At 45.7% G+C, this 27,515-nt stretch overlaps 1 protein-coding gene across 24 annotated transcripts in view; it reads right to left on the bottom strand.

Annotated features, from left to right (window-relative positions):
- Positions 1–27,515, bottom strand: part of EP400 (E1A binding protein p400) — a 128,505-nt gene that overhangs the window by 79,141 nt on the left and 21,849 nt on the right. For 8 of the 24 annotated variants that reach the window (XM_055240142.2, XM_055240147.2, XM_055240145.2 and 5 more), the window contains 10 exons: positions 17,990–18,089; positions 16,175–16,282; positions 15,293–15,678; positions 11,032–11,325; positions 9,954–10,139; positions 7,754–7,894; positions 7,145–7,223; positions 6,411–6,460; positions 5,642–5,699; positions 2,923–3,012 (listed from right to left, as the gene is read on the bottom strand). In XM_055240142.2, coding sequence (XP_055096117.1) covers positions 2,923–3,012; positions 5,642–5,699; positions 6,411–6,460; positions 7,145–7,223; positions 7,754–7,894; positions 9,954–10,139; positions 11,032–11,325; positions 15,293–15,678; positions 16,175–16,282; positions 17,990–18,089 — 1,492 coding nt within the window. The remainder of the gene's footprint in view (positions 1–2,922; positions 3,013–5,641; positions 5,700–6,410; positions 6,461–7,144; positions 7,224–7,753; positions 7,895–9,953; positions 10,140–11,031; positions 11,326–15,292; positions 15,679–16,174; positions 16,283–17,989; positions 18,090–27,515) is intronic. The other 16 variants (XM_055240149.2, XM_055240143.2, XM_063614765.1 and 13 more) reach the window with 7 other exon arrangements.

Here is a 27,515-nt window from a genome sequence, read left to right as displayed (position 1 = left end):
ACAAGACTATACAAAGAATTAACAGAGTTCAGAAAAGCTGCTGAGTATAAGAGAAATAAAATCGACTGTACTGACACATACCAGCAATATATTTAAAATACAATTTTAGAAAATACACCATTTAGCACAACTTTTAAAAATATATAGTACCTAGAATTAAATCTAACAAAAAAGACACAATCATTAAATTTTATGGAAAGCTATTTAGGAAGACCTAAGTGAAGGAGTGAACTATATTTTGATCACAGACTGGAAAGGCTGAACTTCACAAAGACAGCAATTCTCACAAAACACCCATTAATGCAATTAAATTCTAATCAAAATTCCCAACAGGTTTTTCGGTGAAACTTGATGAGCTGATTCTAGCATGTTTCTGAAATAGTCCCCAAACAGACAAGATCCTCGTAACGCAGAGCAAGGCAGAACTTACCTAACCAGACATCAAGAACTATTATAAAGCTGTAGTAAGAAAGACAGTGTGGTATCTGTACAGATTGGTACAAATTTGCCAATAAAAGAGTAAAGATTCCAGAAAGAGCCACGCATAGAAGGAAACCTGGTTTACGTCTGAGCTGGCACTGAAGATCAGTGGGGAAAAGATAGCTTTTCAATATGGCTTTCCAAATATGCATTTGGGGGAAAAAAAAGGAAACTGCACTCATTTCACAATGTAAGAGTAAAAGCAGAAAAATTTTAGATGATATATCCTTGTGAACAAGACTGACAAATTCAACTACAGTAAGTCCTCACTAAACACCATCAATAGGTTGGTTCTTAGAAATTTTAACTGAGCAAAATGACGTATAGCTGATCGGTGGACAACTTGGGTTGGAACTGTGAGGGTCCTCTTCCATGCAGATTTTATCCGTAGCAGGACCAACCCCTTCCCCTCCCCCTCACTCACTCCCTCCTCATCCTACTCAACGTGAGATGACGAGGATGAAGACCTTTATAATTATTCACTTCCACTTAATAAATAGTAAATGTATTTTCTCTTCCTTATTTTTCAACATTTTCTTTTCTCTAGCTTACTTTGTTGTAAGAATACAGTACATAATATTAAATACACATAACATACAAAATAGGCCAGGCACGATGGCTCACACCTGTAAACCTAGCACTTTGTGAAGCCAAGATGGGAGGCTCGTTTGAGCTCAGGAGTTTGAGACTAGCCTGAAATCCCGTATCTACAAAAAACACAAAAATCAGCCGGGCGTGGTAGCGCGCACCTGTAGTCCCAGCTACTCGGGAGCCTGAGGTGGAAGGATTGTCTGAGTCCAAGAAGTCAAGGCTGCAGTGAGCTGTGATCCGCCACTCACTCCAGCCTGAGTGTCAGAGTGAGACTCTGTCTCCAAAAAAAAAAAAAAGGAAAAAGAAAAAAACCACAAAAAATATGTGTTCATCGACTGTTTCATGTTATTGATAAGGCTTTCAGTGAACAGTAGGCTATTAGTAAGTTTTGGAGGAGTCAAAAGCTATATGCGAATTTTCAACAGTGCAGGTGGTGGGGGCAGGTTGACACTCCTAATCCCCACATCGTTCAAGGGTCAACTGTATAACAAAACCAATTTTTTTTTCCTCATGGCTATAATAAAACAACATTAACGTAACGTCATTTCACTTAAAGTTGCAGTTTCCAGGAACTTACTGACAACATTAAATGAGGACTTGCTGTATGCTAAAATTAAGAATGCCTTTCATCAAAAGGTACTGCAAAGAGTGAAAATACACAACACCAACTGGGAAAATGTCACTGCAACACAACACCGACCAAGAATTCATGTCCAGAATCTATAAAGACCATCACCAACAAGTCAATAATAAGGAAAGAAAACTCAACACCAAAATGAGCCAAAATGAACAAAGGAAGAGACACGAAGATGCTTCACTTCATCAGTTTTCAGAGAAGTGCAAATTAAAACCACAAGGAGATACCACTTTTTACCCCCAGAGTGGCAGACAATATCAAGAGTTCCTGAGATGTGTTACAGCAATGAAAGAATGGCAATAAAATTAAAATATATATATATAAAATTTTTTTAAAAAAGAGTTCCTTCCTGAGATGTGGAGCTTGGCACACCCTCTCTAAACAACAGTTACTCTCCTGCCCTGAGCACAGGCAAGCCACTCATGCACATGCCTGGGGAATAGGAGAATGCTCACAGCAAACCCAGGGAACCAGGTGAATGGCCACCAACAGCACAAAAAATAGTCGGTGACATATTTACAAAAAGAATACTGCCGCCGGGCGCGGTGGCTCACGCTTGTAATCCCAGCACTTTGGGAGGCCGAGGCGGGCGGACCACAAGGTCAGGAGATCGAGACCACAGTGAAACCCCGTCTCTACTAAAAATACAAAAAAATTAGCCGGGCGTGGTGGCGGGCGCCTGTAGTCCCAGCTACTCGGAGAGGCTGAGGCAGGAGAATGGCGTGAACCCGGGAGGCGGAGCTTGCAGTGAGCCGAGACTGCGCCACTGCACTCCAGCCTGGGTGACAGAGCAAGACTCCGTCTCAAAAAAAAAAAAAAAAAGAATACTGCCTGGCAAAGACAATGGATGCATTGATAGCAACACCTAACACTGTGGCTGAAACTCAGGACATCCACGCTGAGTGGAGAGGGCAAGCCCGTTAAGCTGTGGTGGGATTCATTGGCATGAAGTTCTCACACACTCAAGATGAACGGTACATTCAGGGAGACACATGCAGGTGGCAGGGAAGAAAGACAGTCAGGGAAAGTCTGACACACAACCCAGGAGGGCCAGGACCTCCAGGTCAGGTGAGAGAGCACCAGGAGGCACACAGGGACTGTTTTCCATAAAACAGGCACTGCTGCTGTTACTCAATATATTATTATTCACATCTCACACGTTTTAAATGTTTCTTTGTACTTACTGAATGTTTAGTAAGGTAGCAACAGCCTACCTTCCTTGGCTAAATTAGAAAGTTCTGTCTGGTGGTCCACAACTCCTTCGTTTGCTTCCTCCTCTTCAATTGTTTCCTCTTCATCATCCACTAAAATGGTTATCAGCAAGCATCACTGACAGGCAACACCACTTGAGTGTCTGTTACTCATTACACACTATAAGGCTTCAAAATTATTTTGCATAGCTATTAAATAAATTGAAACTGAGCTTTTAAACTTCTCAGGTTAAATTTAATTAAATGAGCAGGAAACTGGAAGCGTATTTCCCCTTCCACTCCAGGCTGTGAATGACAGCCCTGGTTTTTCCACACATGGCAGACCTTCTTCAGGCCAACATACAGAATGCTGTCAACCCTCCTACCTTCCCGCAGAGCTCCACTGTGGAAAGCCCACAAGCATGCCATCTGGGATCACCATGAAGTCATCGTCGCCCATCTCACGAGGCCCAGCCACATCAGCCTAACACTCTCCTTGGCTCTCCTGTCCTCCACAATCACCAGCCCAAGCCCGCTCCGCTCTCTTCAGCCCTCCAGCCCTGAACCTCACGCTTCACTCGCCATAGAGATTTTGGCTCCTGGTAGAGAAAAGAGCAGCTACCAGCATCCCCACAGCCAAACTCCCTCTGTCCACAGACCCTCTCCCCACCTGGGGGCCTGCACCGTCTCTCCTCTCAGCTGGCTCTTAACTTTTCTTCTCTCACAATCTAACATAACATCTTTCCCTTCCCACCATCAAAACTCCTCCTCATTTCTTCACTACAAGACCCCCACTGCCCACCAAGAAGGCCTAGGCACCTGACCCCAACCACACAAGTCTCTGGGCCTCCGGGTGCTGCCTTTCCTGACTGTACTCGACACCCTGGTGGCTCGCGACAGGCCTGGCCGTCCCTTCCTCTTGGAAATGCCTTCTGACATTCCTTCTGCCTTCTGATCACTTGGTTTCCAGAGTGGAGAGCTTTGGAAAAGAAAAGTGAAGAAGACCTCGGGTGGTTAATTTGGCCTTCTCTGAGTTACCCCTAAGACATCTTTAGGTATTAAACAGAAGTCAAATAAAAGTCTGTTTCAGTACAGTTGAGCACCATATAATGACGCTTCTGCCAACAACAGACCGCATATGCCGTGGGACCCTGTAAGACTGTAATACTGTATCTTTACATGACCTTTTCTATGTCAAGATATGTTTAGATGCACAAATACCACTATATTCCAATCACCCACAGTATTGAGGAGAGTCACATGTGTGCAGGTTTGTAGCCAGAGGCACAGGCTGCCCCATCAATGTTTGGGTGAGTACTTTGTACCTTCACATAACAACAAAACTGCCCAGCAACGCATCTCTCAGAATATATCCCCGTTGTTAAGAAACACATGACTGTACACAAATGTGCTCCTGAGAATGTGAGAAAATAAGGAAAGTGGAGAGGTCAATCTACATAAAGCCGACCACAGCTACCAGAGTTCGGGCCAGAGAAAAGGTGTTCCTCATGAAGAAATGACCTAATCCTTTCCAGGTAACAAGAAAAACACAAACCTACTGTACTCTGTTGTGCTTCTCTTGTTGTCTGAAAGGCCAGAGTTCAATCCATCCCCAGTGCAGGATGGTACTATCTAGAATTCAGCACCAGGCCAGGTGTGGTGGCTCACACCTGTAATCCCAGCACTTTGGGACGCTGAGGCAGGTGGATTACCTGAGGTCAGGAGTTTGAGACCAGCCTGGCCAACATGGTGAAACCCCATCTCTACTAAAAATACAAAAATTAGCTGCGTAGTAGTCCGCACCTGTAGTTTCAGCTACTCAGGAGGCTGAGGCAAGAGAATCGCTTGGCAGGGGCCTGAAAATGCCACCACAATGCTGTGCCAGTCCTGGGCCATGTGCCCCCAGGCTCCTCACTCATCTGCCACACTGCTGTTTTGTTTCTGTCATACGCAGCAGAACTGAATACTGCCAGTTTCATGCCAACAATCTGGCCAAACTCCCTGTTGACTTCCAAATAAAAACCAACACATACCAAAGATCAATTTTCAAAAATTTGGAAAAGTTAACACACTTCACCAAATCAAGCCAATAAACCCACACTGATGCTGATCAAAGAGCCGAAGAAGAAACTGCAGGCCTTACCTGGCACCTGACAGGAACCACCACACAAACACCCAAGAAAGTTTCTCCAGCCTCTCTACTCCTGCTCCCGACACTCTGTCTCTAAAAATCCAGTCTAGTCCTGAGGACTTCTGTACTCAATCCACATGGGCTTGGAAATAGGTCATGGCCGTGGGCTGTCCCCAGCTCACACACTTGAGTGCTCAGGTATCTGTTCTCATCTGAACGAGGTGCCAACATCTAAAATTCCCATGAGTTTCTCCTGAAATCCCAATGGCTGGCAACCATGGGTCTACCACAGGACATACCAGGGCCACCTCTCAAGGACAGAAACAGGCTTGGCCCTGTGCCACAGGAGCACGGGGCCCCAACACTCTCCAAGATGCACCCAAGTTTCCAAACCTCAAAAAGCAGATACAACCATGTTGCTCCAGAAAACATCCCAAGTCCTCTAGAGATACCAAAAAGTACTCTATACACTGAGAGACATCTGGATAAATACAAAGGTTGAACTTTCCAACCAGCTGAAGATGACAAGACTAAACCCCAAGTCGCCACAGCTCTGTGTCATCTCATCGGCAGCCCTGTAAATGACAAAGATAGCACTGAGGGGTAACAGACCTTCGTCATCAGTCAAAGATATGCTAGCTTTTCTTTTTCTTCCAGACATTCCTGAATCCTGAAAGAAAGAAAAACCACAGGCATGAGATCTAAACACTCAGAATGGGAAACCAAGACAGCAGTGTCCATGGGACGGGGGGAGCCTCGGGGCAAGCCTGCTGGGCTGCCCTCAGCCTCCATTTGGGGTCAGGGCAGGGCAGTGGGGGAGCGAGGACATGATCAATGCTCACTGTGTTCAGCTGTCACTGCCAAATTAACACCCCACGTGAGACTACGGCTATAAAGCACCAGTTTATTTTAAAAGCAGACTAAGTCTATAATGAAAGGGAGTAATAGGCCGGGCGCAGTGGCTCACGCCTGTAATCCTAACACTTTGGGAGGCCAAGGAGGACGGAATGCCTGAGCTCAGGAGTTCGAGACCAGCCTGGGCAACATGGTGAAACCCCATCTTTACTAAAATACAAAAAAAAAAAAAAAAAAAAGCCAGGCGTGGCCGCGTGCTCCTGTAGTCCTAGCTACTCAGGAGGCTGAGGCAGGCGATTTGCTTGAAACTGGGAGGCAGAGGTTGCAGTGAGCCAAGATTGTGCCACTTCACTCCAGCCTGGGCGACAGAGCAAGACTCCATCTCAAAAAAAAAAAAAAAAGAAAAGAAAAGAAAGGGAGTAATAGTCACAGCCTACAAATTCCTCTGGATAAGAATGAAAAGGCCCACTCTACTGGAGCTGCTTCTATTCCTTCTCACACAGCACAGTAACAACCCCAAACTTACCAGAGAACTTTCCTGTAATGCGTCAAATCCTTTAGGTCTCAATTCTTTCCCTAGAGAGACAAGGAGCACAGTTCGTTCCCAAGGCCCCCCATGCTTGGCAAGGGCATCTCTGCTTTCCAGGCAGGGTCCTCCTGCCTCCACCCACGTGCAGGGAAAGGAGGGACACATGAGTTCTGCCTCCTCCTCCTCATCACGCAGGGCAGTGGTTTTTACTGACTTGTGGCTCTATGACTTTCAGCAGCAGCCACCTCTCAGCCTCAGGTTCCTCATCAATAACGGGGAAACACAATGCCCACCCTCCTGGGGGCGTCCTCAGAGGCAAATGAAACAGTGAATGCTGCCGCCACTGGTGCCGCACACAACCTAAGTGGAGTGGCACATAACGAGTGGAGGCAGCTGCCGAAGAAACATCAAAGGAAGAATGACAGGGAGGCGTCACCCAGCCAGGCACCCAAAGATCCTCCTGCATGGCAAACACCTCAAGAAGCTCCTCACTCACTGTCCAGGGACTGAACCCCAGTTCTGTGTCCCAGAGTTTATCAACTTGGGGGTGCTGACTCGCACTAGCACATCTCAAAAGCACTGAAGCATAAAACTAGCATGGCCACACAAAGAGAAATGTAACAATCAGGCAGCTGCCTGATGAGCAGATGTCCTCTGTGGGAAGCCACAGCGCCAGGAGACTGCCTGCTGAGAAAAGAATCCAAAGTACCACCCAAGCGTGGTGAGCCTACCTCTCCTGGAAACTTTCTGTAAATTTAAGGCCTTCTTCCTTTTTTCTTCTAATTCTACTTGTAGTTTTATTTCCACAACCTAAATGCAAAGGATTAAATGAATCAGCACGTTACTAAGGATGGGAATTACAGACATTCTGCATACAAAACACTAAAGCACGTAAGCCGAGTCTAAAAACAGTGTTTTCCAGCCTCGTCAGTTTGGTGCTTTTTCATTTATTTCATACTAACTACATCCTGCCCAGGTTCTATTAGGTGGTGAGGTAAGAATTAAAATTTCAAAAAAGGAAAGCAAGCAAGCGAGCGGCCGCTCTAGAAGTAACCGTGGTGGTGACTCACGCTAACCCTGAAACAACGCCCAGAGCCCTCCACGGCATGAAGCACCTCAGAGGGCGGCCACAGCTGAGATGCATCCCCCGTGCAAGACAGACAGAGGCACGAGCAGCTCATTCAAAGGCCAACGAGCAACAGCCCAAGAGAGTGCACACATTGCCAGCTCTGGTGCTCGAAAGCTTCCTAGGCAAGGTGCCCGAGCTCTGGTCTCAGGAAGCGGCCTCACCAGCTCCGATAGGCTGATTCTTACGACCCCATGACAATTGCAGCACTCGCCTGTTCAATATTCGACCAAAAGCACTCTATCTCCCGGGCCGTGGATGCGGCTATCCGCCTCAGTCTGCTCTGCTCTTCCTTCTTCCCCCTTTCTTCACGGAGCTGCTTCTCCTCATGATGGCGCACCACAGTTCTAACGAGCTGGTGAATAAAAGTGCAAGAATTGTATGTTGTACTCTATGTCATGCTGGAAAAAAAAGGATATGTAACTTTGTTTAATCTTCTCCGGCTAAAATTACGTACAATTCACTGTCATACACATCCTTGTATGTATGCTCTTAGGGTGGATTAGGAAAAACATGACTACAAGCAAAAACCACCATCAATATTTTGCTTGACTTTTCTAGAAAGTGTTTTTATATTTTTCACCAAATACACATTGTTTTCCTCAAAACTAGAATACCATATTGTGCTATAATCTTCCTTTCCCATTTAATAGATGGTTAACATCTCTCCATTCAATAAACATGGGTCAGCATCTCATTTCATGAATGCTGCACCAGTTATAGAAATTATTGGGCTGTGATAATTCACATTTTTAAAGCTTTTGCTTTAAATTGTCAAACTGCTTTCCAAAAGTTTAGACACTTCACATACCCACCAACAGAACCTCAAATGGGTGGAGAGAATTAAGATGAGAAAACCTTTGGAGTCCTGAGAGGACAATGGCTGTCACCCCCACGCCCGTTCTAGGGATGGAAATGCACTCAATTACCACCGGGACTCTGTGCCCGTGCCGTGCTCCCACTCAGCCTCCAACGGGGCTCACTGTCGTCAGCACAGGCCCTGATCGGGGTGGGCTACTCTGCGGCCTCTCCCTGTCTACCCCAGCGAGAGGCAGGAGGCACAGGGAAGGGCAGGCCTGGCTGCAGGTGCATCACTCAGCTGTTGAGAGATGGCCCTGGCCTGTGCCCTGTAGGTGCTGCACTGCTCTTCAGCCAACCCCACCAGCTCCCACTCCAGCCCATCGGCCAGCCCCCACCCATCCAGCCCGGCATCCACATGTCCAGCCTGGCATCTACACGTCTGGCCTCCTGCCCTATCCAGCCTGGTATCCACCATGTTCAGGACTATCTTCTTTGTGGAAAGGCTGGTTTAAGGAAGAATCTGGGTTTTTCTGAAATGCTTATGAATCTGACTTGAGACCCTTGACCCTCAGAACCCCACGGTTCTCACCCTGTGGTCTCAGCTTTTCTCTGCCTACCCTACATGAAGAGAGCAAGGGGGAGAATTCTGGGTAGGGAGTGGACAGGGCAGGGGACAGAACACAAGGCCACAGCCTTAAGAGTAGAGAAAATATGAACAAAGACCCTAGGGCCGAAGAAACAGAGGCAGCGACACGGTAATAAGGAGGACGAAGGGCCACGGCTGTTCACACAGTGAAAGCACAGCTGCTTCCCACTGAGGCCTGGGGTTTCCAGAAATCTACCACTTGTTCTCACTTTTCTAGTGTTAGCAGTAGGGCCTCCAGAGTCTTCCAAGGACTCTGCGCCTGCTTTGCAACAGTTAGGAGAAAATAAATTATCAGACAAAATTAAAGAGAAAGCTAGACTAGAAGCCCAGGAGGAAGGGCAGGAGGCCGCAGGGCCAGGCAGGAAAGCCTAGGACAGCCCCTTGCTGTCCCTTGACTGACACCAGGTGCCTTCTAACTCTTAGCCTCTCAGCTCCCTGAACAGCCCCAGCCACCAGTCTGGACCTGTGGCACTGCAGGTATCCTAACTCCAACTGCCAGGCAAAGCCAGGCAACAAAATGAAGCTAAATCCACACCAGTGCTCAGTGGGGGAGCACAGGCTTGATCCCACAACGCATGCTGGGCTCTGAAGACACCATCTCAGAGACTTAATTACACAGCACAGTTATTCTCCAAACAACAGGGAAGTAACCTTCCCAGACTTCACAAGTTAAGGCCTCTAGAGTGAGTCTGCCAGGCACAGTGGTTCACGCCTGCAATCCCAGCACTCCAGGAGGCCGAGGCGAGCAATCGCTTGAGCCCAGGATTCAAGACCAGTCTGGGTAATGTGGCAAAAAAACACAAAATTAGCTGGACATTCCAGCCCGGACAACAGAGCGAGACCCTGTCTGGGAAAAAAAAAAAAAAAAAAAAAAAGTGGGTCTGGAGTCCTGCCCACCACTTACACCACTGCAAAGTCGAGCCTCACCAACGCACACAGCACAGCAGCTCCACGCATTCCAACCCACCTTCTTCGCAGCAGCCACCTTCCACCTCCTCTCCTGGGCAAAGTCTGTGGCCATCCACTGCATCTCCTCCAGCAGATAGTCCCAGTGGGACTTGGGGCGTGGGGCCTCCTGCAGCTTTGGCAGACGCCTCTGGGACCACAGACCTGCTTTCCTCAGCTCCGCAATGCGCTGATGCACCTGGTTCTCCTGCAGGTGATATATGGGGGACGGTGGGGTCGGCATGTGATGAGTGTGTTCCACCAACTCAGACCCCAGAAATTTGAAGCCCTACTATGCAAAAGGCTGTCAGGCACTAAGGAAGAGAGAAAGCACAAGGTCCCAGTTTAATATCAAAGGTAAGACTCGAACACAAAGGTCAAAGTGGTTCTAGGAGAGGTCTAGGGGCATGTGACCCTTCCAGGAGCCTTAGAAGAAGCTGGAGCAATAGTCCTGCCCCACCTCTATAAAACAGACTAAAACTTTAAAACCTCATGTTTCTACCGAAGTGTTTACATGGGAAACCATAGGATGCCTGGAATTTGCTTCTAAATAATCTGGAAAGAAGTGGAATAAATGAAATGAGACTAGCTGCATACTCATCACTGATAAAATCAGATAATGGGGAACAGGGGTTTATGACACTCTATTTTGATACACATTTCTTTTAATTCCCCTAATGAAGTTGAACAAAATAAATGCTTAGTCATCCAACCCAAAGTAGGTGCTAAGGGCTGGGCAGTGACTCTCAAGCACAGGGCTGCAGACCGGTGGCTGCAGGGACCTCACAGCCTGCAGGGCCCCAGCGCTCAAGCTTGTCCCTCTCAGCCTGACTGATACACATGACCTCTCCCATCCTTGTCTACTGCCCATATGAAAGCAGCCCAAGACTGCAGGCTTTATCACAAAAACACAGACTGCCTCCATGAGTCTGCTTCCAACAGAAAAGGCTAACCCTTGGTTTTCATCTTGTGTCTACTGATTCCCAAGCCATGTTGAATTGACCAGGCATTTAGTTTTACGCCATCACATTCTTGACAATTGAAACTAAATGTGCTTTACCAACTGGAGTACATTTTACAACTTTCTTAAGCGTGCTTACCAGAGTTATTTGTTCTGTCAGCGTATCCTGAGAACTGTCTTGGGACGAGGTGGCATTCTGAGCAGGACTGTGTGGTTTGGGGGGGGCAGATGCCACCACCCCTGGGGTCCGGCAAGTGACTGGAGACAGTGCCTTATTGGTGGCTGAGGAGGGTCTATTTACTGGAGAGGACCGAGCAGGGGAGGGTCCTGGGCCAGAGCCACTCACAGGTGCGAGGGACGAGGTAGAAGAGGTGGGCAGAGGCCGTGGGCAGGGCTGGGCAGGGTCCACAGGGAGCCTTGTCGATGCCACTGTCTATAAGGGCAGAGCACAAGTGGAGCAAGGTGAAGATGTCAGGGCAGCCCACGGTGCCAAACACCAGAGCGCCCACGGCACCAGAGACGCGCACTGCCAGCACCTTCCACTCCACAACGCAAGCAAACAAATCACATCACATCCACAGCCCAACACTAACGTGTCCACAAATAACACATCCTCCCACTTCCACAAAACCAAATAGGAGTTTTCATTATGAACTATCTTTGGGCCATGCCCAGTGGCTCATGCCTGTAATCTCAACACTTTGGGAGGCTGAAGTGGGAGGATCGCTTGAGCCCAGGAGTTTGAGATGAGCCTGGGCTTTGACAAAGTAAGACCCCATCTCTACAAAAAAATTTAAAAATTAGCCAGGTATGGTGGTGTGTGCCTTTGGTCACAGCTACATGGGAGGCTGAAGTGGGAGGACTGCTTGAGCCTGGGAGGTTGAGGCTGCAGTGAGTCATGTTTGTGCCACTGTACTCCAGCCTGGGCAACAAAGCAAGACCCTATCTCAAGAAAATATAAAATACAAATTCAGTGTGCCTCTCTCATGGCAGACAGGCTAAAAGGGTTAAAAAATCCTCCTCAGGCCAGGCGCAATGGCTCACGCCTATAATGCCAGCACTTTCGGAGGCCGAGGTGGGCGGATCACCTGAGGTCAGGAGTTCGAGACCAGCCTGACCAACATGGAGAAACCTCGTCTCTACTAAAAATACAAAATTAGCCGGGCATGGTGGCACATGCCTATAATCCCAGATACTCAGGAAGCTGAGGCAGGAGAATTGCTTAAACCCAAGAGGCGGAGGTTGTGGTGAGCTGAGATTGCACCATTCCACTCCAGCCTGGGGAACAAGAGCAAAACTCTGTCTCAAAAAAAAAAAAAAAAAAGTCCTCCTCTTCGCACCACCTCAACGACAGACTTAAATTCACAGAGAACTGCTGCTAGTCTGTGACTTAAATTCACAGAGAGCAGGGAAGGTGGGCTGAGTGAAGGCTCACACAAGATTTAGCCTGTTCAAAAGCTGAAGGGAGACAAAGAACCACTAGAACACACTCTCTCTGCGTGACCGTCCCACGACACAGGTTTCTTTTCTTCACATCTGCAGCACTGTCTCCTGGCTGGCCACAAGCTTTTGGAGATGAAGCTTTATTACAGCACAGCCACATCCACTTACGTGCTGTCTGTGTGTGGCTATGTCTTCACTTCTGCCACAGAAACTGAACAGCCCGCAAAGCTGGAACATTTACTACCTGGCCCTTGACTGAGAAAGTGTGCCAACCCTGGCTAACCTAGAAGTAACAGGTTCCTACAGACTTTGTAAAGAGCTTCTTTAAAATCATTTTCCAGGCTGGGTGTGGTGGCTCACACCTGTAATCCCAGCATTTTGGGAGCCCAAGGCGGGTGGATTAGTTGAGGTTAGGAATTTGAGACCAGCCTGGCCAACATGGCAAAAGCCCATCTCTACTAAAAAGTAAAAAAAAAAATAGTTGCCTAAGCATGCATATTATGTGCATTGTAAAATGATCAGTAAATGATTTCCTGTACTGTTGTTCTTAAGGAGAGAATATAAAGTTATTTAGAGAGCTAAATTGTGAGATAAATCATTTCTCTGCTGGAAAAAAAAAACCTAGTAGGGCATGGTGGCACATGCCTGTAGTCCTACCTACTCGGGAGGCTGAGGCAGGAGAATTGTTTGAACCCAGGAGGCAGAGGTTGCAGTGAGCGGAGATCGTGCCACTGCACTCCACCCTGAGGGACAGGGTGAGACTCTGACTCAAAAAAAAAAAAAGATAAAATAAAATCATTTTCCACAGCTGATTTTTTCAGTAATACAGGCAGGTAAATTAAATCTAAGAAAAACCACAGAGCTGCTTTAAGTCAGTATGTGGCTTGATGTGAGGAGGTGTTCAAAATAGAATCATTTCCACAAAAACCTAAAGCAAGCAACGTAAGGCCTAGAAGAGCTCAGCTGCCCCGGCACGTGTTGCCTTTCTCAGAGTGGGTGCACAAGGCTTCCCTGCAGACTTGCACAAAAGGCTCCCAGCCACAGCCCCACCCATCGCTGGCTTTTCTGGCCTCCGGTTTTTTTAATCTATAAAATGGAGATAATAAAGATTCTACCTCATAAGGTTGTCAGGTAAAGGAAATAAATAATGCCAATAAATCGCTCATCACAGTGCTTGACACCACACCTCACAAGTGGTGAATAAGTGATAGCTATTATTGTTACTATTATTTCATCGTTATATAATTAAGACTTTGCCATAAATCTCAAACATAAAGAACTTGTAGGCCGGGCGTGGTGGCTCATGCCTGTAATCCCAGCACTTTGGGAGGCCAAAGCCAGCGGATCACCTGAGGTCAGGAGTTCAAGACCAGCCTAACCAATATGGAGAAACCACATCTCTACTAAAAATACAAAATTAGCCGGCATGGTGGCACATGCCTACAATCCCAGCTACTCGGGAGCTGAGGCAGGAGAATCACTTGAACCCAGGAGGCAGAAGTTGTGGTGAGCCGAGATCGGGCCATTGCACTCCAGCCTGGGTAACAAGAGTGAAACTCCGTCTAAAAAAAAAAAAGAAAAAGAACTTGTAGCTTGGGCAGCATGGCGAAATCCCGTCTCTACAACAATACAAAAATCAGCCAGGTGTAGTGGTGTGCGCCTGTAGTCCCAGCTACTCAGGGGGCAGAGGCAGGAGGATCATCTAAGCCCAGGAAGTAGCAGCTGCAGTGGGCAGAGATCGTGTCACTACATTCCAGCCTGGGTAACAGAGCCAGACCCTGTTTCAAAACAAACAAACAAAAACCCTGAACTCAAAGCCCACCTAGGAAATTCTTTTGTTAGTGAGGGAGAAGGCAAAAGGAAGGGAAGATTATCTGCAGTGGGCTCCCCACGCCTTGATGTGCATCAAACAGTGGAGAACTAAGGGGGCTGAGAGTCCTCCCCGGCCTCCCTGTCAGTGCCCTGTTGACGGCTGGCACCCAGGCTGTGGCATTTCGCTATTCCTTAGGAACCGAAACCAGTTTACTGTGGACATTCCAAAAACACACTGGGTAAAATTAATCAGTGGAGGAGGAGGGGCATTTTAACTACCTGGAATGTGTATCAAGCTGGATCAGTAACGCCTTACACACGTTTGCAGAGCATATAGCATCCCAAAAGCAGCAAAGCAGGCATCCGGGAGCACGTCTGGTGGGTGGTGTGCAGCATGGTTTTGCACTCACATGGAGCTAAGGTCAAGCCCCGCTCATCACTTCATCGCCATGTAACCTGGGGCCAGCTCCAGAACCTCTGACTATTTGTCTCCACACTGGTAGAATGGGTCGCTGCCACCTACCTGAGAGGTGCTGGGCAGATCATAAGGGATAACTGACACCATGGCCTTCGCACAACATATGGGTGAGTAAGGAGGGGCCCCTGGTACTAAGAGTGACAATAATAACAGTTGTCTATTATTATTATTATTATTTTGAGACAGAGTCTCACTCTGTCACCCAGGCTGGAGTGCAGTGGTGTCATTTCAGCTCAGTGCAACCTTCACCTCCCAGGTTCAAGTGATTTTCCTGCCTAAGCCTTTGAAGTAGCTTGGACTACAGGCACGTGCCACCACGCCTGGCTAATTTTTGTATTTTTAGTAGAGACAGGGTTTTGCCATGTTGGCCAGGTTGGTCTCAAACTCCTGGGCTCAGGTGATCCACCTGCCTCAGCCTCCCAAAGGCTGCGATTACAGGCGTGAGTCACCAAACCCAGCCCAGTTCTTTATTACTTTAATAAAGATAATATCATAGAGCCAAATAAAACTATATTGCAAGTACTGAATTAACTAATTGTTCTAAATTGGGGGAGCAAGCTGCTAAGAGAAAATATACAAATTACAGTGTGGTGTGACACCCTAACACACAGGTAGCCAGCAAATCCTGCAAACCATTTTCTTTTTTTTCCTCTATCTTTTCTCATACCTGTGGCAGGGAGGAAAGCTGAGAGGCCTGCACCTGCACCTTTCCAGGCGTGGGAACGTGGAGGGCCAGCTGTGCAGGCTGCGAGGGAGGGATGGGGAGTTGGCTGCTGGGGGGTGCAGGGATGGGAACACTGGGCTGCTGAGTCTTCACCGGGATTTGGAGCTGTGTCTGGGCCTCCACCACTTGCGGCTGCTGTGCAAACTGCAGCGCAGAGGAGAGGGCTGCAGTGGGAACACCGGCTGGGGGCAGCCTCCCGGGCAGCTGCGGCAGTGGGGTGTGCAAGCTGGCAGCGTTCTGCACGGGAGGCCCCGTGGAGGGGTCGTACTGCTGCTGACTCTGCCTCTGTCCAGCGAGCTGCGCGGCCTGCGGAGTGGGGGGCATTCCTCCTGCAAAATAAGAAAAGCGCCAAGAGCACTGATTCCCAAGTGTGGCAGCTTCTACCAATGAGTCACAAGGAGACACGTCTAACACCCCGGTGCTTGTCCAAGACCCGCCACGCTCACACGAGAAGTCGGCCACAACTGAGCACACACAAAAGGAAAGATAGGCGCTTGACCTTTGCAAGTCAGCATCAAGCAAAACAAGCACCAGATCACCACAGGGCACCCCCACAACAGCAGCAATTAGGAAAAACACAGGAGTAAAAATTGTTCAAAGACACTATGACAATGCGACGTGTGGCTCCCATTAGTGTGGCAAGAATATGTCTCCAGGGGCTTTGCACATGATACTGACTGGGACTCAGAGAAGTATCTCAATTTCAGGCACCCCACTGCAAACACGCTACCTCCACTGCCCAGGTTTGAGTCTGGTGCTGGTTTCTGGAACCGCAGTGTACCGCCTGCTCCTGAGCGGGGAGCTGGCTCTGCTGCTGGGCCTTACCTTGTGCGGTCGGCATTAGTTGCTGGAGAGGAACGCCTGCGTCCGCCCCCGGGTGCTGGAAAACCACCCCTTGGTGACCCACTTCAAGGCGAGGCCTCTTAGACTGCTCTAGAATAATTTTCAAAAAAGGTGCAGTTTGATGTAAAAATAAAACCAGAGAAGTAGTAGAAAAAAACATGTGTGTTTTTATCATCTTTGAATAGGGACGCCTTTCTATACATGAACTAAAATCCAGAAGCCATAAAAGGTAAGGCTGATAAATACAATTTCTCATTAAAATGTTGCCAATATAAGAAAAAGCATCATAAAAAGGCCAAAGACAAGCAACAACCTGACAGGCAACACCGTAATGCGTGCGACGGACAGAGGTGGACTCGCTTAGTACTCAGAAAGCACAGGCACACATGAGGAGCATCACAAGTACATGGATGAGAGCATGGACGGGCAGTGGAGCAGACTCACAAATGCCCAGCACACAGGGAATGAGGCTGCACAGCGTGCTCAAAACTAAAGAAACCCATAACAGAACAAAGAATTTTTCACCCATCAGATCAATGAGGATTATATGACTTATACCTAATAAAACAATCAAAATGTGAAAGAACCAGAAATTGTTGATGGCAGTGAAAACTGGCCCTGTCCTTTTGGTGGGCAATTGAGCACCATCATTACCTAACTACATCTGTGCTTTGATCTAGCAATTTCATGTCTAGGCATTTTTCCTTTAGACATATTGACAGACAGTTGGGCGGGGTGGCTCATGCTTATAATCCCAGCACTTTGGGAGGCTGAGGCGAGAAGACTTGAGCCCAGGAGTTCGAGACCAGCCTGGACAACATAGTGGGACCACAACTGTACCTAAAATGCAAAAATTTTTGCATTTAGCTGGGTGTGGTAGCACACGCCTGTAGTCCCAGCTACTCAGGAGGTTGAGGCACGAGATTTGCTCAAGCCTGAGAGGTAGAGGCTGCAGTGAGCCACGATGATGCCAATGCATTCCGGCCTGGGTGAGCCAGACCCTATCTCAAAAAATAAGTAGATAGACAGACTGATAAACATGTAGGAAAAAAAAAAAAAAAAAAAACAAGAGACTACATGTTCAATCCTTAGTTCACTGTAACAGACAAAAGGTGGAACTAACAGATGAACACTGACAAGGATCTGACTGATAAAAGAACCAACCATCCCCATGACGGAAGAGCACGGAGCACTGACAGAGGTTATGACCTGAAGAGATGGCCTCTTCAGTTAATATTCTTAGACATAACAACTTATATACGATCGATCGCATCTCAACTTTTTCAAAGTATCACATAAGTAACAATGCTTGTGTATGGAGAGAGGAAGGTCTGTGAGAGAATATGCGAAACATTAACAGTGGTTACTGCTGTGGCTGGGGAGTGGGCAGGTACCAAGCCAGACGTAGGCTTAAGATACACCCTACTGAACTGTTGACGTCTTTTATATAAAAATATATGAAGTTTATTATTTGAAAAAATCAGCTTAAAAATATGACAACTTCAGAAAGCAGATGATTTTGTGTTTAATTACACCGTGATGACTCAAGAGCCCACAAATGCATACAGAAAACCAACATGGAATACACCTGCTCAACTGAAAAATTCCTCACTTCAGGACACAGAAAAATTCACATAAATATTGTTCAGCTGATAATCACTGAAAGAGAGGTTAATTTTCAAAGTAGGAAGAAACCAAGTTTAGCAACTGCTCTTCAGAAACTCATGGAAACTGTACCTCGGCAGCCCAAGGAGAGGGGGGCATTCCCGAGGCCACGCTAGCCATGCCCTGACGTACCTGCCATACCTGTGGAGGGCATCCCCTGCTGCCTCTTAAACAGGTCCATCTCTACTGTGCTTCCGGCCCCTGCTACCAGGCTCCCTGCGAGGGCTTGCTGCTGGGAAAAAAGATGAAAAAATGAGATTTTGATCACTGAAAGCCATTATAAGAATAAACTCAAACTATCATAATTATCCCAAACATCAACCTCATTCCTTTCTAATAACAGAAATGTTATCTACCCCGTGTCTTTAAATATACATGTGTAATGTATATTTACGTATAATAAACAATTTAAAGTTCTAACTTACCTCTGGGGGGAAAAAGACTTGTAAAAGACATATTATTCTGGTTTTAATGGAATTTCAAATCAATGCAAACCTACAGTCCTTGGGAAACAATAAAAGGGCTAATGCTGGGAAACACGAGTTTCAGTTCTGAGACAACGCTCAGCCGACCCATCAGTCACACAGCCCAGCATAATTCACATCCAAAAACACCAAATAATAAAAAGGTGAAATTGCCTTTCTACTGGAAAATGACACTAAAACCCCAATTAATAACTATCTAATTAATTTAGATCTTTTTTTTTTTTTTTTTTTTTTTTTGAGATGGAGTCTTGCTCTGTCGCCCAGGCTGGAGTGCAGTGGTGCGATCTCAGTGCAACCTCTGCCTCCCAGGTTCAAGCCATTCTCCTGCCTCAGCCTCCCGAGTAGCTGGGACTACAGGCGCCTGCCACCATGCCTGGCTAGTTTTTTTGAATTTTTAGTAGAGACGGGATTTCACTCTGTTAGCCAGGATGGTCTTGATCTCCTGACCTCGTGATCCACCTGCCTCGGCCTCCCAAAGTGCTGGGATTACAGGTGTGAGCCACCGCACCCAGCCAACTTAGATCTTTAAAATATTTTTATAGTCAGCACCCTACATGAGATATAAATATGTGAGATATATAGAGATATAAATAGACAGATGTATTTAAAATGTTTAAAGTAAAAAAAAAGCCATCACCAGGCATGGTGGCTTATGCCTTAATCCCAACACTTTGGAAAGCTGAGGTGGGAGTATCGTTTGAGGTCAGGAGTTCAATACCAGTCTGGGCAACACAGCAAGATCCTGTCTCTACAAAAAAGTAAAAATTAAAATGTTAGGCTGGGTGCGGTGGCTCACACCTGTAATCCCAGCTCTTTGGGAGGCCGAGGTGGGCGGATCACCTGAGGTCGGGAATTCGAGACCAGCCTCAACATGGAGAAACCCCGTCTCTACTAAAAAATACAAAATTAGCCGGGCGTAGTGGTGCATGCCTGTAATCCCAGCTACTCGGGAGGCTGAGGTAGGAGAATTGCTTGAACCTGGGAGGCGGAGGTTGCAGTGAGCCGAGATCGCGCCATTGCACTCCAGCCTGGGCAACAAGAGCAAAACTCCATCTCCAAAAAAAAAAAAAAAAATTAAAATGTTAGCCAGGCATGGTGACACATGCCTGTAGTCCTAGCTACTCAGGAGTCTTGAGCCCAAGAGTTTGAAGCTGCAGTGATCTAGGACTGTGCCACTGCACTCCGCATTCTAGCCTGGGCAACAAAGCAAGAGACCCCATCTTTTAAAAAAAAAAAAATGAAAGAAGCCAATCTGAAAAGGTGACATGCTACATGATCCTAACTCTATGATGTCTTGGAAAAGGCAAAACTATAGAGACAAAAAGATGAGTGGTTGCCAGGTGCAAAGCAGTAGGGAGGAGGTGAATAGGCGAGCACGGGACATTTCTAGGGCAGTGAAACGACAGTACTATGCTAATGACACGGCACTGAAGGTTTCACCAAGTGCAACAAATGCACCGTCTGGTGGGGGACACAGATATAAAGGAAGCTGTGCACATGGCGGGGGCAATGGGGTATGTAAAAAAATCTCTTGTTCCTTCCTCTCAATTCTGCTGTGAACCTAAAACTGCTCTTAAAAAATCACGGTTTTTAAAAGTTTACATGGGAAGCTATTGGCATGTTATTTTATAAAGACAGAAACTAGCCAACTCTTGGTCAGCACAGACTTAACCCTAACCCTTTTCCATCTGGTCACCATCCTTGCCATTAAAGTAATTGCTAAGGACTTAATTAATAGTTGCTAAATTATTCCTTAAATCACTAAATTATATTCACTCTACTTAGTGAGGCATTTTAAACGTAAAAATTACAGATACCTAAACAAAGTAACTATTCAGTGAGAAGGAGCTGTTTGAACCAACTGCCACACAAGGGCCACCACACAGCCACCACCAGCCATGCCACAGACTCGGTACTCACACGGGGAAAGGCTTAGGAAGAGTTACTAAAAGGAAAAATCAGCCACAATGCAGCGTATGTAGCAGGAAGGCACTGCCATTTACATTTAACCAAGATGGAAAAGGAAAGAAGATGAAAGGGACAGAGGGGATGGACAAAGAGAAGGAGGAAAGAAAGGAAAGAATGTTTTGAAAATAATGGCCTGGCAGTGGTTACCTCTGGGGCAGCACTACAGGTGACATGATTTGTTTGTGTGTGCGTTTCTAAATTTCCCAAATGTTCTATAATGAGCATGTATGACTAATATAATCAAAAGAAAAGAATATTTTTTAATTAAAAAAAAACTTGATAAAGGGCTCCGTGTCCAGTAATGGCCAAGTACTTCCTATTGGGTCAAACATAATCCAGGTAACGAGGCTGGGCATGGTGGCTCACGCCTGTAATCCCAGCACTTTGGGAGGCCGAGGCAGGTGGATCACAAGGTCAGGAGATCGAGACCACGGTGAAACCCCGTCTCTACTAAAAATACAAGAAAAAAAAAAATTAGCCAGACGTGGTGGTGGGCACCTGTAGTCCCAGCTACTAGGGAGGCTGAAGCAGGAAAATGGCGAGAACCCAGGAGGCAGAGCTTGCAGTGAGCCGAGACTGCGCTACTGCATGCACTCCAACCTGGGTGACAGAGCGAGACTCCGTCTCAAAAAAAAAAAAAAACCATAATCCAGGTAACCATAAACTCTAGATGAAATACAAAAAAATATGAAAAGGTAGGCCGTTGATATAGGAAGGGAAGTGATATTCGCAAGAAGGGAATGGAACACGGTAAGGTTTCCAGTTTCATGGCATTTGGCATGAGGGCAGCCCCAGTCTGTACTCTATGGAACAGCTCAAACCTAAAGACACATAGCATCTCACTGGCTTGAACAAGAGGACAAAGAGCAAGAGACAGATGGAAAAGGAGGAGGCCCCACATTCTCCCCCTAACCTCCACCTAAACCATGTACGCAAAAACAGAATCCAAGAGAAGGCTCAAGTACTGAACTGAGTGTTCAGGTGCCTCCTGCCACAAAGGAGAAAGAGTATGCAGGTTTTTTTGTTGTTGTTTGGCATTTTTTTTTTTTTTTTTTTTTGAGACAGAGTCTCCCTCTGTCGCCCAGGCTGGAGTGCAATGGTGTGATCTCACCTCACTGCAACCTCCACCTCCTGGGTTCAAGCGATTCTCCTGCCTCAGCCTCCCGAGAAGCTGGGACTACAGGTGCGCCACCACACCCGGCTAATTTTTGTATTTTTAGTAGAGACAGGGTTTCACCATATTGGCCAGGCTGGTCTCAAACTCCTGACCTCGTGACCCACCCGCCTCGGCCTCCCAAAGTGTTGGCATTACAGGCGTGAGCCACCACACCCAGCCAGAGTGTGCATTTTTAATTCAATCAAGTTAACTAAGTGTTAAAGCAAATAAATACTTTTCAGAATATAACAGAACCCAGGGTTTCTACATGTCATGCACAATTGTCTAAATTGGGGGAGCAAGCTGCTAAGAGAAAATATTCAATTCAAACTTACTCCAAAATACAAACAAAATCACTCCAAAATACAAACAAAAAACACGAGCCATACTCAGACACCAACCTCAAGATGACCTACGTACTAGAATAAGCAGGCAAGGATCTTAAAGTGACCTTAATATGTATGCCCAAGGACATAAAGAAAAATATACTGCAATAAAAGACAAGAAGAAATCTTGACAAAAAAACAGAAACTATTAAAATAATGAAATGGAGATTCTAGAAGTGAAAAATACAACATCTGAAATAAAAAAAAAAAAAATTCATTGGATAGGCGTAACATCAGTGTGGAGACGTGAAAAAATCAGTCGGGGCACGGTGACTCACGCCTATAATCCCAGCACTTTGGGAGGTCAAGGCAAGAGGACTGCTTGAGGTCAGGAGTTCAAAACCAGCCTGGGCAATATAATGAGACCCCCATCTCCAAAAAACAAACAAAAAATTTTAAATTGACCAGGCGCAGTGGCTTATGCTGTATTCCCAGCATTTTGGGAACCTAAGGTGCACAGATCACTTGAGGTCAGGAGTTCAAGACCAGCCTGACCAACATGGCGAAAATTCATCTCTACAAAAATACAAAAATTAGCTGGGCATGGTGGCACAGGCCTGTACTCCCAGCTACTTGGGAGGCTGGGATGGGAGGATCACTTCAGCCCTGGAGGTTGAGCAGAGAACGCCACCGCACTCCAGCCTGGGTGACAGAGTGAGACCCTAGCTCAAAAAAAAAAAAAAAGAAAAAAAAAGAAAAAAAAAATTAAAAATCAGTGAGCCTGAAAAAAGATTATTGAGATAGAAGAACCAAGTGAAGGACCTGACTTCAAGACACACCCCAAGACTCCAGGAACCAGGACAGTGCAGTGCAGTGCTGGCGTAAGGATCAACACACAGATAAAAAGAACTGAGCCGCACACCAAGAATCAGACCCACACTCACACGATGTTCTAAAGCCTCTAAGGCAATCCAACGGGGCAGGGAAAGTCTTTTCAACAAATGCTGCTAGAAAACTGGATATCTACATGAACACACGGATAAACTGGACCATTAAAATGAGAAACTTCTGCTCAAGAAGCACTGGCAGGGAGGACTGTGCACCCTGTTGACTGCTCCCCGACTGTGGCTGACACTCAGCCTGCTTCCCAGAGGACTCGGGACACACAGGTCCTGCTGCCCCTGGGTTCTGCAGAAGACACAGGAACTCCTCCAGGCATGGCACACTCAGCCTTGGTTTTCAGAATGATTTTTAGTTTTACCTTATTCTGCCTCTGCCTCCATGAAGGTAGTAGTATTGGTAAAGATACTCTGGCCTTTTTTTTTTTTTTTTTTTTTTTTTTGAGACAGAGTCTCTCTCTGTCGCCCAGGCTAGAGTACAGTGGCACAAGCTCTGCTCAAGGCAACCTCTGCCTCCCGAGTTCAAGCAATTCTCCTGCCTCAGCCTCCCGAGTAGCTGGAATTACAGGCGCCTGCCACCCAGCCCGGCTAATTTTTTGTATTTTTAAGTACAGATGGGGTTTCACTATATCGACCAGGCTGGTCTTGAATTCCTGACCTCGTGATCCACCCGCCTTGGCCTCCCAAAGTGCTGGGATTACAGAAGATACTCGTCTTTAAAATACAACCTTGATTTTGATCAAAAACCATTATTACAATTCTTTAAAAAAGAGAATTTCTCACAAAGAAAAAACACTCTGAAGGGAATTTAATTCTGGGTGCCCATTTAGGAGAGACAATACCAAAATAGAGCTTATCCATGGAAAACACAGCAGAAGGAAGCTCACAGAACGTCTGCCACCTAAAAGGATAGATTGATGGTATTCTGAAGGTAGAAATTAAGACCAGTAGTAGTTGGCAGCTACCAGAAGGAAAATTTCTGCCCTATTTAAATAAACAAAGAAATAAACTATAAAGCCAGGTGTAGTGGCTCATGCCTCTAATTCCAGCATTTTGGGAGGCTGAGGTGGGAGGATTGCTTGAGCCCAAGAGTTCAAGACCAGCCCGGGCAACAAAGTGAGACCTCCATTTCTACAAAAAAATCAAAAAACTGGCCGGGCACGGTGGCTCACGCCTATAATCCCAGCACTTTGGGAGGCTGAGGCAGGTGGATCACCTGAGGTCAGGAGTTCGAGACCATCCTGGCCAACGTGGTGAAACCCCATCTCTACTAAAAATACAAAAATTAGCTGGGCGTGGTGGTGCACGCCTGTAGTCCCAGCTACTCAGGAAGCTGAGGTGGGAGAATCGCTTGAACCCAGGAGGCAGAGGTTGCGGTGAGCTGAGATTGCGTCCAGCCTGGCAACGGAGCAAGACTCCGTCTCAAAAAAAATAATAATAATAATACAAACACATACGTAAAGTAACGTAAGAAACAACAGTTGGGTTAGGATCACAAAACCATAAATAATTACTCATTTTCTCTAACATCATAATCACTGAAAAAAATGTTCCAATCAGGAGGTTTTTATAAGACATAAATAACCATAATAATATTAGTACTATTTTTTATACTATAGCTGCACTCAACACAACCACAAAACCTTCTGGAAACAAAGAGAAATACACGCAATGCTGAGCACTCTGGATTTATTTCTGGAGTTTAACTGGCATAGATTAGTTTATTATAAAAATCCTAGAATTGGCTGCAAATAATAAAACTCATCCTGAAACTCTGTCTTAAACTTTACTTTTTTTGAAACAGAGTCTTGTTCTGTTGCCCAGGCTGGAGTGCAGCGGCACAATCTTGGCTCACTGCAGCCTCTGCCTCCTGGGGTCAAGTGATTCTCCTGCCTCAGCCTCTCAAGTAGCTGGGACTACAGGAACACGCCACCACACCCGGCAAATTTTTGGTATTTTTGGTAGAGACGCGGTTTTGCCATGTTGGCCAGGCTGGTCTCAAACTCCTAGCCTCAAGTGATCCGCCTGCTGTAGCCTCCCAAAGTTTAAACTCTTTTTAGAATGGTAAACAGGGCTTGCAAAGCCATAATAAAACTGGGGCCACAGTCTAGCAGCACTTTTAGCTAAACACAAAGTGAGTATACGGTGGGCACCACGAAGAGACTTACGCTCTCCTGATTCACTAGTGTCACTCCTAAGAGTTTTTCTAAATAGAACAGACATAACCTAAAACTAGAAAGAGGTTAGATGAATTACAGGTCTTCAAAATAATGAAGCGGTAGCAGCAGTTAAAAAGAGAATTATTAGAAGTCAATAAAATAAAAAGAATTATTTGTTAAATGAAATAACAAAACAAAAAAGTACAAATTCGTTTGTTTCAACTGGTATATATGCAACATAACATTAAAAAGTCAGTCAGGCATGGTGGCTCATGCCTGTAATCCCAGCACTTTGGGTGGCCAAGGCAGGTGGATCACTTGAGGTCAGGAGTTCGAGACCAGCCTGGCCGACAAAAATCCCGTCTCTACTAACAGTACAAAAATTAGCTGGATGTGGTGGTACACGCCTGTAATCTTAGCTACTCAGGAAGCTGAGACAGGAGAATCATTTGAGCCTGGGAGGCAGAGGCTGTAGTGAGTCAAGATCACACCACTGCACTCCAGCCTGGACAACAGAGCGAGACTCCGTCACAAAAAAAAAAAAAAAAAAGGTGTGTTAGGATGATAAAATTATGGCAAATTATTCATTTTCTCCAACAGGAAAATGATGAAAAATTTCTACTTAGAATGGTTCTTTTTATCTTTTTATAAATAAATGTGTGCCTGTCTGTATTTTATATGCAACACCCCTGCACTCAATAATATTACCTAAAAATCTTTTTGAAACAGAAATTAGTACATATGTAATAACAAATTCTGAATTTATTTCTAGAGTTTCACTGATCAAAATAAGAATTACACAATTAGCTATTAGTAATAAAACTCGGCCAGGTGCGGTGGCTCACGCCTGTAATCCCAGCACTTTGGGAGGCCGAGGAGGGCGGATCATGAGGTCAGGAGATCGAGACCATCCTGGCTAACATGGTGAAACCCCATCTCTACTAAAAAATACAAAAAATTAGCTGGGCATGGTGGCGGGCGCCTGTAGTCTCAGCTACTTAGGAGGCTGAGGCAGGAGAAGGGCTTGAACCCAGGAGGCAGAGCTTTCACTGAGCTGAGATTGCGCCACTGCAGTCCAGCCTGGGCGACAGAGCGAGACTCTGTCTCAAAAAAAAAAAAAAAAAAAAAAAGAAAGTAATAAAACTCATACTGAATTTTTTTCCCAAAGAAATGGATGTTTTTCATTTTAACTCTTTTCTATTTTCTTAGATATCCACTGTTATTTTCCTCAAACGTCTGTAACTCAAAATGGAGACTCCTTGGTTTTCCTCTTTCAGTCTTAAAAGTAATTTTTTATTAGGAAATATATCACACATACAAAAGAAATTATAAAATATATGTAAGACTTTCAAAGCACAGTAAAGTTAATCATAGAATTTAAATAGTAAGGTATCATTCACTAAACAATCCATTCAACTTGTTTAGAATTTTCATAATACGATGTTGAGGAAGAAAGTGGAAAAACAGATACATACAATTTAAAGCAGTAATAATAAAGCGATCCCTACATACTCATCACATGCCTTAAGAAATAAAAATTTTGGCTCTTGAAATTATACTAGAAGACAAAAATAAAAAAAGAAATAAAAATTTACCCATACCTTAAAAACTCCATATACCCGCTTCTACACTTACTACCCAAAATGTCTGTTAAACATTTCCCTAAAGAATCCTTGCGCACTGTTGGTGAGAATGTAAACTATTACAGCAATTATGGAAATCAGTATGAAGGTTCCTCAAAACATTAAAAATAGAATGAACATATGATCCAGCAACCCCACTTCTGGGTGCACAGCCAAAGGAAAGGAAATCCGCGTCTTGAAGAGGTATCTGCACTCCTGTGTTCACTGCAGCACTGTTCACAACAGCCAAGCTATGAAAACAACCTAAGTGTCCAGCAACAGATGAACAAATATAGTATATACACATGGAATACTATTCGGTAACAAAAAGCAAGGAAATCCTGCCATTTATGACAACATGAATGAACCTAGAGGGCATAATGCTAACTGAAATAAGCCAGAGAAAGATACATGCTGTACACTATCACTTTCACGTGGAATCTTTTTTTTTAAGAGACAGGGTCTTGCTCTACAGTCCAGCCTGGAGTGTAGTGGTACAATCACAGCTCACTGCAGCCTCAACCTCCTGGACTCAAGCGATCTTCCCACCTCAGCCTTCTAAACGAATAGCTGGGACTACAGACATGCCACACCTGGCTAATTTTTTAATTTTTTTGTAGAGATGGTGTCCTATGTTGTGCAGGCTGGTCTTGAATATGCGGTCTCAAGCGACCCTACAGCCTCGGCCTCTCCAAGTGCTGGGATTGCAGGTGTGAGCTAAAGCGCCCAGCCTATAGTTAATAATATTGCACTGTATACTTGGAACTTGCTGAAAAGTAGATCTTAGCCATTCTCACCAAACAAAACAAAACAAGAGTAACTGTTAATTAATTTGATTGCAGTAATCACCTCACTATCCTTACACCAAATCACTTTGTACACTTTATAAAATTTTATTTGCCAATTATACCTCAATAAAGCAAAAAATCAAACAAACCAAAAAAAAAAAAGTTTCCTTATAGTGTCACCACCTGTGGGTGTGTGTCTAAACCCTCTTTGCTTTGCTTACACCCGTGCATCGACGTGCACGATGGCAGGGCTCT

Source organism: Symphalangus syndactylus, chromosome 13 (assembly GCF_028878055.3).
Source record: "Symphalangus syndactylus isolate Jambi chromosome 13, NHGRI_mSymSyn1-v2.1_pri, whole genome shotgun sequence".
NCBI classification, from domain to species: domain Eukaryota; kingdom Metazoa; phylum Chordata; class Mammalia; order Primates; family Hylobatidae; genus Symphalangus; species Symphalangus syndactylus.
This window is presented reverse-complemented; position numbering and strand designations above follow the sequence as displayed.